At 35.8% G+C, this 14,950-nt stretch overlaps 1 protein-coding gene across 1 annotated transcript in view; it reads right to left on the reverse strand.

Moving 5' to 3' along the window:
• MCTP1 (multiple C2 and transmembrane domain containing 1) overlaps positions 1-14,950 on the reverse strand; it is a gene marked incomplete at its 3' end in the record, with an annotated part of 232,985 nt that overhangs the window by 58,060 nt on the left and 159,975 nt on the right. Inside the window, exons 11-15 of the mRNA XM_079548229.1 lie at positions 5,699-5,801; positions 3,462-3,564; positions 2,987-3,088; positions 2,564-2,638; positions 678-797 (exon numbers count right to left, since the gene is read on the reverse strand). Coding sequence (XP_079404355.1) covers positions 678-797; positions 2,564-2,638; positions 2,987-3,088; positions 3,462-3,564; positions 5,699-5,801 — 503 coding nt within the window. The remainder of the gene's footprint in view (positions 1-677; positions 798-2,563; positions 2,639-2,986; positions 3,089-3,461; positions 3,565-5,698; positions 5,802-14,950) is intronic.

Consider the following 14,950-nt stretch of genomic DNA (forward strand, 5'->3'; position numbering starts at 1 on the left):
ATCAGAATGAGAAGCAGAGATCAAGCCTTTGGAAGCAGATCTACATACTACCAGAGCAGACAGAATGTACCCACAACTACCACACGGCAAAATAAGTACTAAAAGAAAACTGAAAAGACTCAAGCTTTTATCAGGAAGACATTTCTACTGCAATGCTCTAAAACTACAGTAATCAAATAACAGCTCTTCCCATGAAATTTGATGTGTTTCCAACTATGCCACCGAATGCATTCTGTGATTGGAAATCAGCATGATTTAAGAGCAACACAACTTTTTCCATGGCCACAATAGTGCACCAAGGGAAAGAAAGAACATCATTGGACAAAGAGGACAGGATGTAATTCCATTTTTCTTTCTTCAGTAGGCATCAGGTAAGTATTCCATATGCACATTAACCTGTGAATAGCTAAATATGTATAGTTCAGTAGCTGTATTATGTTGTATCACATTTTTTATTTGCACATTTGTATATATATCTAGAAGACTATATTGTTTGTATGACATTATACAATTACTTCTTAAAAACGTGAATAAAAATGATTTGTGATATCCTTAGTTTTAAATAAAACTTCAAAAGAAACAAGCAATCAGATACCTCCACATGAGCACTGCACCATCTGTCAGTCTACAATGTAAATATGCAATGGTGATTAATAGCAATATAAAGAAGATCTTACCAAAAAAGCAGCAAGACTTCTTGGGGGTGAATCCCAGTCAAAGCAACTGTTAATGTAGTAGGCGGCATTTATGAGCACCATGACACAACGCTTCATGCGAATGAAGTTTCTTAGTAGCAGCTATTAAAAAGACAAAAGAACAAAAATATTTCAAAACCCCAAAAGCTTCAGAAGAGGTCCATCCTTATAATATTCTCATTATTAATTTGGGCAAAGATTGAAAAAAGCTGTCCAACTCACACAAAGAGAATACTTAGAGACACTTGGGAGAGTTTTAGATAAATGTGTAAATTTTTATTTGTTGGATTTATTTATAACTGATATACTGCTTGTTCTCTTTACTTTCACAGCTTAGTGGCAGCTTGAGATTTTACAAAAGCCACTACAAACATCATGAACAATTTTGTTATCAGCATACGAGACTCTTACTGAGCGGGTGACACTGTCCCTACTCTTAAGTATTTAGAAAATTCTTATCTTTTGAAAAAAAAAGATGCTGCAAGATGCTAACCCAAAACCATGCAAAATTACTCCTCTAAAATCAACTGTTTCCATAACAAATTCTCATCACCCTGTGTTTTTAAGTGTTTTATGAAAATAACTTTAACTGCATCTACATCAAAATGAAATATAACGGGTTTACGTTTAATTCAGGAGATTACCCATAAGTCTACTAAAATGGCAGAACATTTGATAAAAATAAATGCACACAAAGAGGTTATTCATTCAATTTCTGTGTTGAATAGCATAGAAAATGCTGTATAGATACATTCTCTCCCAGAACTTATGGATCTTTTGAAATGCTATTGCATTACTGATATATAAAGAATTCCTTTCTTTTTTTTTCCCTTTAGGTGTTACTGTGGTGGGATATGCCATGTAAGTTAAAACAAAACAAAACAACACCTAAACAACAGTTGGATATTTTAAGTGTTTTCCTCCTGCAATCTTCAGAAACGATGATGATTTTCTCTTATAAAAGTGGGCAGAAGAATGAACCTTGAATAAAATGCCTTCCTGTTTCTTGACTGACATAACATGAAAAATGCAGCTTTAGTAACATCAAAAAAGAGTACAGAAAGAAATATTCTGCTTTTTGAATAACATAAATGAAATATATTGAATAGCTAATCTACAATTCATCCAGCAGACAACACAAATTATGCAAGTTTTCTTCAAAATAAAAACCAGTTCAAAGACTTCTGTCTTTGTTAATGAACAAAATACCTTATTACTACAATTTAACCAAAAGCTCAGTTCTCCCATATAGAATAGATCATTCATATTAAAGAAAAAATTAAAATGAAAGTAGTTCAGATGCAGAAAAAGGTAAGATGTGTGTTTAAATAACGTTTAACAAACATTAAAACTATCAGTGGAAAGAGCATCTAGGAGAAAAAGAAACAAGGTCCACACATTTCTTATCCAGATAGCTCGGGTATAATGAAAAGTTAAAATTAGTTTTAGTTTGCCTCCAACTGGAATTCAAACCTTACTCCATGAACTTGTTTAAAATTTGGGATAAGAATGCTTAATGCCTCTCTACCATGCAAAAAAATGGAAGTCTTTCAGGTCAAGGTTAATAGCAAAGGTTTACGCAAGACTTAGCTTACATGCACCTGCACTATAATCTGATATGTGTGGAACCTGATGTTTTGAACTGTGTTCTTATTCACTTATTTCACGGAATTTAAGTTGCAGTTTATAAAGAACAGATACAATAAAACGACGTATTTTGTTTCTGCTTCATTCTACCTATCATATTCTTTTGTAAACAGGTAATGAAAATGTTATTCTTTACCCTCAGCAGTGCGATACCAGATATTTAGATGTGCACACTTGATATTAAGGCTTTTAGATAGGATTAGTGTTTCCTTACTCTTTACCTGTTTAGACAGTCTGTTTTCCTCTTCAATGTACTTCTGTTCTTTGGGCATTAAGGTTCGCACGCTGGCTTTCACCTATGCATTAAAATGTATGTCAATATTTCAAGCTTACTTGCTTCTAACTAAAAGCACATGCTCCGACTTGCAAAAATTACGAAGTTTCAAAGTCACAGCTGCCAAGCCCAGGACACACAGACGCACACAGAGGCAAAGGCTGCTGCTTCGTGCATTAGCAGCAATAGTAGCAGTGGCAGCAGAAACAAAAAGAGTGGGTGTGCCAGGCAGTGGCAGAAGAGTATTCTGTGGTATACATCAAGGTTTAGAGAAAATGAGGAATGACAGAAATTCTCTACAAATCAGGAACAAAAGCTTTCATGAAACTGAACTCTTTAGCAGTACAAAAAACCCAAAGTTAAGACTTACAGCATTAAAAATCACATCTATTTCAAGATAGATGACCCCCTTTGTTGGCCCTGTCAGCTGCTTGTTTTTCAAGACGTAGGCTTTCTGTTCACCATTTTGAATCTGCAGGAAAAGGACATGACAGCCGTCTGTCTCGCGGTCTCCGCTGAATACCCCCCCCTGGTGACCCCTGACCCCCAGCTGCTGAAACTGACAGAGAACCCAAAACAACTGTGGCAAGTCTGACAAGTACCTGTTCATTACCAGGACCGAGTCTGTCAGGAAAAATTAACTATCATGGGATTCAACATGGCCGTGAATGGAGTATGTTAAAATTTTAGTGTTCTTATTACAGACCTTGGTTGAGAAATGACAGACACAGAGCTGCACATTCATTTCTCCCCCCCCCCAACCCCCCATTTTTTTTTTCTCTTTTCCCTTCTCCTTCCTTCAGCAGGAAAAATACATAGTGGCGTGTCAAGTGAATGAAACTTACAGATAGCAGTGGTATCGCAACTTTGCCTAGAAAGTCAGCACTCCGATCGCGATCCTCATCATAAACTGTCACTTCAAGCACTGAGTGGATGTCTTTAACATTGCTACGGAGGAAAAAGCAGACATGGAGGAAAGACTTCACCTACACCAGAAGTTACCAAGGACAAAAGTGCAAAAGGGTAGCAAAGCCAGAAAACCTTGTACTTTGTCAGGTCAAGGGCAGAGAGCAAAATTCAAGTGAATTAGGCATCTTTCTGTACAACCCAAGTGCTCTCAAGGAGCTGCAGCAACTGTGTGCTTTGCAGGGCTTTGCCAGAAGTTTTCTGAAGGATATTGCTTTAAATTTTCTACTTGGTGCTAACACTGCATTAGTTGCAAAGGGAGCCAGCATGTAGCAGTGCCGGGGATTTACTGTGGCAGACAGAAAACCAGGAGCCTTACAGCCACATTCAAACACTGCTATTTTTGCTTTAATTTCTACTGCAAATACTGTGCTATCTGCAGCTTCACAAGTGAAAATCATCATCAGATACATGAGCACATCCTTGTAGAGAGAATGAGCTCTTTAATTTTAAAATCCTTGCTTAATTACAAACATACAGCAGTCATTACAACAAATTACTGCAAGCAATGGGAAGCAACGTGTTTTTCAACTAGTTCTCTTCCTTGCCTGCAAGCCATTAAACACTCCACGAACACACACAACAAACATCACAGTAAAATGCAGACTCTCAAGTGAAAAAATCACATTCCTTACTGTGAGAAAAGATACCAGAATTGTTTGAGAGAAGTCGTCTTTGAATAAATTGATGATTCAGGAAAAAGGAATTCAAGGAGAGCACTTAAACTTCACTAAAATATATATCTCCAGATAAACTGCATCAGTATTCCAAAACTAAATGACAAATTAGAAAATAACTGATAAACATATAAGATAGGTAAAAACTTTCTTTTAAGGTAGTTTACAGTTTTTCTATTTGTTTCCTGACTAGTCTTTTGTTCTATAAATCAGGCAGCTCCTTACGTAGAGAACACTGTCAAGTAATGTATGTTGATTACTTACTGGCTCTACAAGTAGATAATTAAAAATAAAATGAAGAATTTAGCATGTTTGAATAATGAGAACTATGTTAATAAGATAATGAGAAGTACAACTATTGTGAGATTTTTTCATTTGTTCAGAGCTCATTCTGAGAATCAACTGCAAGCAAGGCAAGGAAAGCTCCGGATGCCAAGTATACAAACAACAAACAGAGGAAACAAACACAAAGATTAAAGTCAGGCTGTGCTTTGAGATCAAGGACAAAACACAACACTTTCACTTATGATAAAGTTAGATAAATGCACACAAAGCTAAAGCCTCTATTGGTTTTGCAGGGGATTACTAGAACATTTCAGCAGCAGAGGAACCTGCAGCTGATCTGTTTTTCTGCTCAGTGATGTCACACTGCAGTCAGAGAGAAAGAGGGAGAAACATAAGGCAACAGATCAAGAAAAGTAACAGGGAAAAATAACATTTTGTTGGTAGAAAACTTTTTCCTACTTTATTAAAACCTTTTACTGTCTTGAAATTAACAGAGGAAAAAAATAGGTACTGTATTACTTCCCAATAAACTAAACACTTAAGACTGCATTTTGCCCAATAGCAGCACTGCACTATTACGATGCTAGAACACATTATGAGAAACACAGTTGGCAAATGGAAATAACGAGTTCATATAAACATACAAAGACTATAATTCAGAAAAGTATGAATGCATTTAAAATACCTCCTTTTTCGTAGCTTTCTAGTGTTTACTAAAATTACAACATTGTAACAGAGATAACAAAATCCTTTCTTTCTCACACAAATCTTCAGGGTCAAAATCACTGCGGTTCTTCAAATTTCCATTAAAGACTGCAAAGTCCAGATGTTTAGCATTTCATATTGCTGGTTTACTAGACACAGATTTTACTTTTTCTTTTTTTTTTTTTGTAATTGTTAAAATTGTACATTTTTTATATTTTAAAAGTTTGAAAGTTTATATTTTTTCATGTTTTTAATTCTAAGACAAGTATTCACCTGTTTACTTCAGAGACAGCAGTATGTCATCAGGCAGACTATTTTCACTGGGATCAACAGAAAGTATATTTGATCTTATACTTTCTCTTCAAAAAAAAAGAAAGAAAGAGGAAAAAAACCCACAAATGAAACCCAAAATAAAAAGAATCAAACTCTTACAAAACCCAAACACATACAATGTGAAGATCTTGTTCCATTCTGGGTTGAGGTTCTTGTAGACGGTATGTGTCAGCAGTCTGTCATTGTTCAGTTCAACAACACAAAATGGGTCACTTTTACCTATTAAGAAAGAATTTGGAACAAATTTTATGAATTGAGAAAACTCACTGTGAACAACTTTAAAATCAAGATTACTTGTCTTTCTAAGCTGCTTTTTAAATCACTCAATAATTAATTCAGGTAAGTCCTATGATGATGTTCAATATAATACAAGTCTAACAGAGTGTTCATCCCTGTAATATATTAACATTTATCACTAAAACAACATCTTTTTGTGAAGGCAAAGGGCAAGAGGAGGAAAAGGAGAAAAATGAAAAAATTGCCCTACTGATTTTGATGATCAAAACCAGCATGTTCCCAAAAGGTGCCAAGCACCCTTCTGACACAGATAAGGGAATTTTTATCATGCCAATCCTATGTTGACTGGAATGATAACATAATTGGATAATTTTGATATTTTGGAAGTTTATTATCCCTTGGATATTATTCCTTGAATAACTTCTGGAAGTTTATTATGATTTGTAATAATATAGCTTCTATGATACTTATCCAAAGATTATTATGCCCTACATGTTTCATGCTGTACAAATATTTTCCTCAAAATCAAAAAGCCTTAAAGACAGTCTCAGATAAAAGCCTAACACCTGAGAAAATAGGCAAGTACAATTAAGCAATAAGACAGTATCAGCTGGAATGGTGGGCTGTAGTCTCAGCACAGAAGAGGCTCAAACATGGTTGAGATTTTTGTATACATTAATGCACAATGAAGTAGCTTTGCATATATATACAAGAAGGTCCCTTAGCATGAAAGCCAATGCATGAGAAAATATGAAGATACTGCTTTGAAAATTTAATACACAGGTAGTGGAAACAACGTACTTGCCTGGGTATTGAAGTTGTTGGTTTGGCTTTTTTTTTAATATAAAGGGAAAGGAAATATATGTGGGGAATGCCTCCAAAATGTGTGGCAGCTTAGAGTCTATTACTTACAGAGACCTGTACTCAACTACCAGTCAAGCAGATAGCAAGAAAAACCACTCTTATTAGAAGTAGGAGGAACACGTAGAAGTTACATAAGCTTTTTCTTAGATATTCTCAACACCGGGGTTTGTATTTCGAAAGCAAAAGAAAGCAATTTGACATCTGAATCACATGCTTAGCAACAGTTTACCTGTGTAAAAAGGGAGCTCTCCAAAGAGAGAAGAAGCAAAAGAAGAGAAAGATTTCAAGGGCATCCCTGAATTTTCCTGGAGTGAAGGGTAAGAATGTACAGATCTGAGGAACAGCTATGATGGAAGGAGCAATCATGAAAACATGAGCAGTCATAGTGTGAAGACAGATGCAGTAAAGAGCCATTCAAGGGAATAAATCATAGTGCAGCATAAAATTTTAAATTATGGCAGCAACAACAATAACTGTAAATGCTGGCAAAGACAGAGGGATGCTCTCTCTCTTAGTTTGATTTCATCCAATAGCTGAAAGGAACAATCTGATGCTCACTGTTTTACTATTAAACCAATTAGCAAAATGAAACTATGAGTTTCATTCACAACCAGGTATGCTACTGGCAAATCTGAACACTGTAAAGTGATCATGCTTCTAGCCTGGCTGACATTTGCCCTCAGCACAAAACACAAGTATATGTATTATTTTCATTTAAGGCCACAAAGCTGAAAAATATATTGCTGCTCCCAGAACCCAAGTAAGATTTTTTCTGTTGAAATTAAGAATTTAATTGCATATTACAGAGTGAGTCACTCTTGTCTCTGGACTTTATTTGGGTGGCAGTGCTGAAAAGTTATTGAGTGTTGGCAGTGGCCTTCCACAGTCAAGTCTAGCTCACTATGCAATTGCATTTCACAGTGTCTTCAATAATTCCGTCATGCTATGTCATGTATCATAAGAAGCTATAAATTGATTAGCTCAATGGGGCTACATTAATGATATTAAGAAGGCATGTAATTTGTTTCATACCTTATACAAATGACAATGAAATCAATATTTAGACAAAACTGTCCAGGGGTCAAATCTTCCAAACTGCAATATTGATTCAGACTACATCAGAGGTTAATGTGCATATTATTAACTTTAATGACAAAGAATAATTGTTTTAAACACATTGTGAGCTACAGTTAGAATAGATGTTTATCATTTCCAGAACACAGAATATCACTGAATCTGTCCGATTAAACTTGAAAAAGGATTAATTCTTTAGTCACTGTAACAACAACACAGAAACCAAAAACAAATAACAAAAACCAAACTCCTGGTAGTTACAGTAACAAGGCAAAACCGACACCCCCCCCCCCCCCCCCCCAAAAAAAAAAAAAAAAAAAAAGAAAAAGGTGAGCTGGGTGTTTTCATTTACTACCTCAGTCATACAGAATAAAATGCACTGGAGTGTCTAAAAGCACACTCTGGGAAAAAAAAAAAAAAAAAAAAAAAAAAAAAAAAAAAAAAAAAAAAAAAAAAAAAAAAAACATTTAATTAGATGCATTTATTTTCTGTATCTGTTGATATGCACTTTTTCATTGACTCTCTTTAAATTTATGAGTATCAATCCATTTAAGAATGCTAAATATATAAGATAATATAAGATATATAAGGTAAATATAAAGAATGCATAATTAATCACGGAAGTCCTTGATAAACCAAAGACAAACAGTTTTCAGAAAGGAAAGAATCATTCTGTCATGCTCACCTTTTCAAGTAGCTTACCTATCTTCCCAATTAAGTGGAGAATAGTTTGAGACCAACGCTGACAAAAGGAAGTATTATGAAAAGGTACATGCAAAGGCTCAAATACCATGGTTTGCAAGTAGAACTTTCCCTGCTACGAAATCTGTGCTAAGGCATACTGCTTTAAGCATAAGAGAAAGCTATGAAGTTCCTCTGCAAGAACTTTCACCACCGCCTATAGGTGCTTATTCTGTATACGAAAAAATGCAAAACTAAGTTGAGTATCAGGAAGAATACTCTTAGTTGACATGTAAAACATACAACATGTGCAAAAATTATTTGGATACCAACACAAATAAGTGAACATGACCAAGAAAGATAAGGCCTAAGAAATGTAGAAGTGCTTGATACAAGTCACATCCGTCATCCTTCAAGTTTTCATTATTAGAAATAATAACTACAATCTTACCTCTCACTGATCACTATGGCAACCTGCCACACTGCAAGAGTCTAAAGTAATGGGACCATTCCTATTGAAAGCCTTAAGTAAGCAATAATAATACTTAAAAGGCGATGTCCTTAGATTTGCTTAGTCTCTGGGCTCAGGAAATCCAGGGACTGACAACATATACTCATCACTGGGTTATTGCCAAACCAGTATCTTAAATACAATGCATATTTTAACCAAGCTATGCAACTTTTGAGTAGTTAATGAAGCTGGCAATTGAAAAGAAAAAAAAAAAAGTAAAAAAAAGTAAACCCTTTTTATTTCTGTATTAAAGAAAGAAACGTGTTCAGAAATGCATGTGATATCTACCTAACAGTCCTAAAAGCACACTATAAAACTTTCAATTAGACTTGAGCTGCCTAAGCTCAACTACATCAGTCTAAATTGTATCATTATCACAAGTATGCCCTCCACTACAAACTGAATCACAACTGTCATATATCACCTTGTATCACCTGTCACATGTCAAGAAATTTTACCCAAACCTATGTGTCTACTGAGGCTGCTATAACTAGCTTCCTAGTCTGTGCCCTTCAGAGGACTTCAGCTTCTGATTTGATGACTTCAGAGGCACCTAAGTTTATTGATCAGGATGATATCCACAAACTGCATCCAAATATAGCCCTAAACGCGTGTGCTTAGTGCTGTGCAAGAAATGATAAGACCATCACCTGGCACTCACACATTACAGCATGCTCTCAGCATGACTGAAACCAGTACTTGCGATTCTGAGTAATCCTATGACCTTAGTGGGAGTAATCACTATTATGTCTGGCACTGTTTGTAGGAATTCATAAAATGAGTAGGTAGTAAAACCAGTAAAGTACACCTTCCCAGTGACTGAAATCAAACCTGGAGTAAACCTCAATAAGAAGTAAAACAAATGTCATTAATCCACTCTGCTACTGTAATGTCACATGTTTTTTGAACTCTACTTGTAGACTTCTAAAGGCTCCTAAAATTATGGAAATAAAGTGCTAATTTAAATAATCCTCACAGTCATCTAGAAAAGAAATCAGCCTGTATTTTGATGGACCATTCTCACTCTTTTCTCCCCGTATTTGTCTGTTAGTCAATTACAATATCAAAATGGAACTAGATGCAGAAAGAAATTTATTCATTACAGACTCATACTCCCAGAGAATTACACCCAGAAGGTATTGCACTTCATACTGTAAGCTCCTGCTTAAAAAAATGAAAGAACTACTTATCTTTTGAAGCTTCCCACTTTATTTATTATACCACAGATTGCAACCAGTTTGACAGATATCCATTCTGTGCAAAGCTGTATTGCATTTAATGTTTCAGCAGTCAGCAAGACCAGAGTGCAAACTGAGATTGTTGCACTTAGATCTACATAAATTATTTTACTTTATTCAGTCAGAAGTGAGTCCCTCACATCGAACATTATAATCACAGGAAGCCCTTGGCTTCATTATCAGGAGTGCAGAAGGATGGGAATTGGAACAACCTTTTTTTCTCTTTAAGGATATGCAATACACTTTTTTTACTATAAAAAAGACTTAAGTAGTGACAATGTTGAATTGCTTCTCAAAATACTTAGAAAATGAAAACAGCAAAACCCCAAACTATTTTATCCTATTTTATCTTCTGACTCGTTTTCCTCAAGCAGCTACAGCACCACATTATCTAACAGTTCTGTTGTGTTTTGGAAAGATTGAGAAATGACTGTTTCACAAATTCAAAGACCACTGTATTTCCACGTTCCTAGATAAGCAGGCTTGTTATGCTCTACTTAATTAGCAAGCACAAAAGATGCTAGGTAACTTGCAAACACTTAAATACTGATGTTGTATGCTTAAAGAAATCTAAGTAGTGCATTCATTTCAGAGATGCACGTTGCTGCAGCCCATCTTCCAGGCTTGAGGTGATGTAAAGTTTCTATACAGGCTCTATATGACATCAACTCCAGCTGGCAACAGGTCCAGCCAAACCAACAAAGTGAGTTTCACCTCCAGTTCAACTCCCAGAGTAACACTTTTTCTCACCACAGATTGAATGATGCCACCAATTCAAATGCTAGTATTTTATAGAAGACAATATATAAATGTGTAAATGACATATAAATGCATAAAAAGAAACTTTAACTGAATGTTAGAGCTCCCACATTGCAATACAAGATTATCTGTGTTTATGGTCAACTTAAACATGCATGTCTCCTTTCAAGAGTCTCTGAGGAACAGAGTTGTCCAACAGAATGTTTTGTTTCCTGGTAGACTGTCTTCCCAATAAAAATACTCCCAGCCATTCTTGAAAACAAGAACGTCAACTTGACATTATTGAAATTCAGTGCTTACTTTCTGGCTCCACTTGTAATCAAATTATTTCCCCTGATCAATAGCTATCAGAGCTAAAATTTGTATTTCTTGTTTATCATGCTTTGTACAACTTAAACTCTGATGTTCTTTGATTACAAAACTCTCCAGAAGAACACGTCAGCTATATATAATGTAAAAAAAGAGAGACTGTTGTAATCAGACATAAGGCAACACCCATATTTTATGCAGTAAAATAATTCCCTGCTTTAGGCAGGAAAAAACACCTATGCATAGTTATTAGTATTATGCCATTCTGTTTTCAGTCTTTGAGAAATCAGCTTGTAGCAAACAAAATTCAAAAAAATAATCAAACCACCAACCACCAGTCATCATGCAATGATTCTTTTTTTCCTAGTCAGAGCTGCCATGAACTCTTAGAAGTAACTACCACTGATGTAACTGCTTTCCAGAGTAGATTCAAGCCAAGAAGCATATGGCAGATCTACTTGTCCTCTGAAAAACCTACTGCAATTCATAAAGATTAACTTACAAGGACTGCAGATAGCATGGGGCTAGATCCCCATCCACCCTGTGGAGATGCTTCTACTCCATCTATAAAAAGCACACATTGAAATTGAAATTCACAGTGACAGTGTGATTGAAATTCAAAGTCACAGATCATTTCCTAATTTCATTCTTTAACATTTTCTCAAAAGAAAAGAAACCATGTGGCAGATTAAATATAGATTAGAATAAAACATTTATCTGTCATTGATCAGTCTACTAGTTATATAAACTGGTAGAAACCAGCTCCAGCATATGCTAGACTATGAATTGTTTTTAAGCAGGTCGCCAGTAGACTATCAGTTTTATTCTGACTAAGTATTTGTCTGTTAGTCAATTACAATATCAAAATGGAACTAGATGCAGAAAGACTAATAGAAATGTTTTGGACAGTCTAAAGATTTAATAATGGATTTCAATTCCAGCTCTATTTCAAAAAGCCAAGCTCATAGGCCATAATTTCACAAAGTTCAACCAACTTTAAGTTGGTTATGAAAGCTGAAATATCGTTTGAATATTTCATTGGTTATTAAGGTTCTTCCCTAATGCGGGCCATGCCTGTCCAAGTGTGTCCCCGCAGCCAAAAAAATGCCTTTATTTTGGGGAAAGAGAAGACAAGACACCCAGTTCATGACTCTGGGGGGCAGTGCCACTCATGCAGACGCTAATGTCACTAATGTTGTTCCAAGATCCCTGCCAGCCAGCTGCCTGCAACAGAGCAGTCAGTCTGACCTTTGGCCAGAAGGAGGAATGGCTCAATAGCATGAGAAGCTGCCTTATCTAATGGATTAAGCACAGGACCCAAGCCAAATGCCAGCTTTGACAAGGACTTGCTCTGTGGGCCTTAGCTGAGTCAGTTAACCTTTCCTAGTTTTCCATCTTTAAAGTGGAAATGATAATTCCTCTTCAGCAATGTTGCTGCAATCATGTTGCGGTGGTCTGATTTCAAAAATGCTGAAGGCATCTTACCAAGCAGTTCAGTACAGTGCCACAACCACTCTCAACTCGTTTCCACAGAATATTTAAAGAAAAGCAGAAATATGTTAATAATTACAAATATTTTTCCTGGATATTTAACTCTAAAAGGTAGTATTAATAAAAAATGTCTTTTAAATTCTGATTTTGTCATTAGTAACTTAAAACTGCTTCTTTGAGTAGGGAAAAAAAAAGGTAGTTTCGCAGTACATTATATTGGACTAATGTCTTCAGGTAAATGACACAGCATCAGGTGAGATTTTATCTACCCCAGATTGGTGCCTATCTAATAGATTTAATTATTTTGTGAAGATAATTCAAGTTATATTAAATTCTAAATGCACTAATCGACAGAGCAAATTGCTTTTGGAAACATATTTCCAAAGGGTCTCTGAATTTATTCCTTCTATTTTATATGTACAGGCTTCCATACCTTTTTGAATTTAACATTTGTGTACATCATTCTGACATTTGCTAGCATTTGAGGAACAATTTCCAAGACTATTTTTGCACGCAACATATTAGGACATTTTAGTAGAACAGATTTTAGAAAAATCATTTACATTCTGCACGTTTAGCCATCTTGGTGTCTTCATTCTACTTTCAAATATTTCAATCAAAATTTTAACATGGGATTTACTTAGAAAGAAGGCTGAATATCATTTTCATACAAAGAAAATAAGACTCACTTTCTATGCCTGCTTCTTTTCTTCAAAGGTGGAGAAACCTGAAATGCTTTTGACTGCAAACATAAAAATCACTGAGCTCTTCGATAAAATCTGTCTCAAGTATCAGGTTCTGAATTCTCAGTACCTCCCAAAAAATGCAGACATCAGACTAATAACAAGGTCAGAAATACAAATAAATTAACTTCTAATGAAGACTGGAGACACAGTAATCAAAGTGTTAAAAATTCATTTCATGCACATCTCATTTGCCTCTTAGCTGATATTTATCACATAATTCTGTGAGAAAGTAGAGGTCTAAGATGCTCCAGATAAATGTCTCAATTAATTGTACAGAGGTAGCCCTCTTTGAGCTGAACCAGAGCTGTGAGCTCTTTATTAAAAGCACTATTCTGTAGCCTGTAACCTTGTTCCTTGACTCCTCTCTAGTTTCCAATTTAAACAAGTCCCCATGCGGCCCGCTCTAAAGGGCTTTGTCTCCCTGTCATTGTTAAGAGAGCCGAGGCATCCTGGAAGTGTGAAATCAGACCTCATGAGCTGAACGGTTCCCCAGGGAACGCCGGACCGCGCAGAAGGTCAAAGTCATGGGCTGGACCATCTGAAAGCGTCTGATCGCCAGTCTGTGACACAGCAAGCAGGGTGGGGGTGGGCAAGGGGCAGGCAAGGGGGCTAGAATGGAACATGTCTTAATTAAAGCCCAAAGACAGCAAAACAAACTGTTTTCCAGGCTGACTGTCACAAGGAGCTCAGATTTTGCTCTGCTAATGAATCTGAGTTGCTAACTATTATTCTTCAAAATAATAGGACTTGTACTGATGTTGATAAAACCTGTAGCACATCTTTTCCCACCACGCTTCCTTCTCATCATTAACAATGTGGAGCTTTTGATTTTATTTCACATAAGGAAAAGAATAAATGTATATGACTCAATAAAGGAGATGCCTTTTTAAACAGATTATGTATTAATTTCAAAAGTCAACTGACATGATGAATCCGCTACATATTTTATGGCATTATCAGAATACTTTCTAATTTAAAATTTCTTCATTATAACCATATATGAAATTATGCCAGGCTGTATGTCTTCCGGAGGACCAATAAAAGAGCAAGGGGAGAGGAAAAAGTACAACTCCTTTTATCCAAGTTTATAGGAAGAAAACAGCCTGGCATCAAATAGCTTCAACACAAAAGCTTCTTTCTCAGGAAGAGAAGAAAATGTAAATAAGTATAGTCAATAATTTAATTCCATTTGTTAGATTATAGTTTCAAAACAAAAGCCATATAAGAATATTTACATTTTATACAAATGAACACCTACTGCAACCAGGATTTCCAACAGAACATCTTTTGTTTGGATGGCAGCCCTTGCATTATGTTTTGACATTAGAAAGAATGATCTTGAGGTACAATTTTCCGGATATAACATCCTGATAAACTGAACAGCACTCTTCAAGGCCCTGGTCCTGCCAGAGGCCCTGTGTTTCAACTCTCTCAGAAACCAGGGAAAGGCTTCAGGCA

This window comes from Tetrao urogallus (assembly GCF_951394365.1).
Source record: "Tetrao urogallus genome assembly, chromosome: Z".
Taxonomy (NCBI): domain Eukaryota; kingdom Metazoa; phylum Chordata; class Aves; order Galliformes; family Phasianidae; genus Tetrao; species Tetrao urogallus.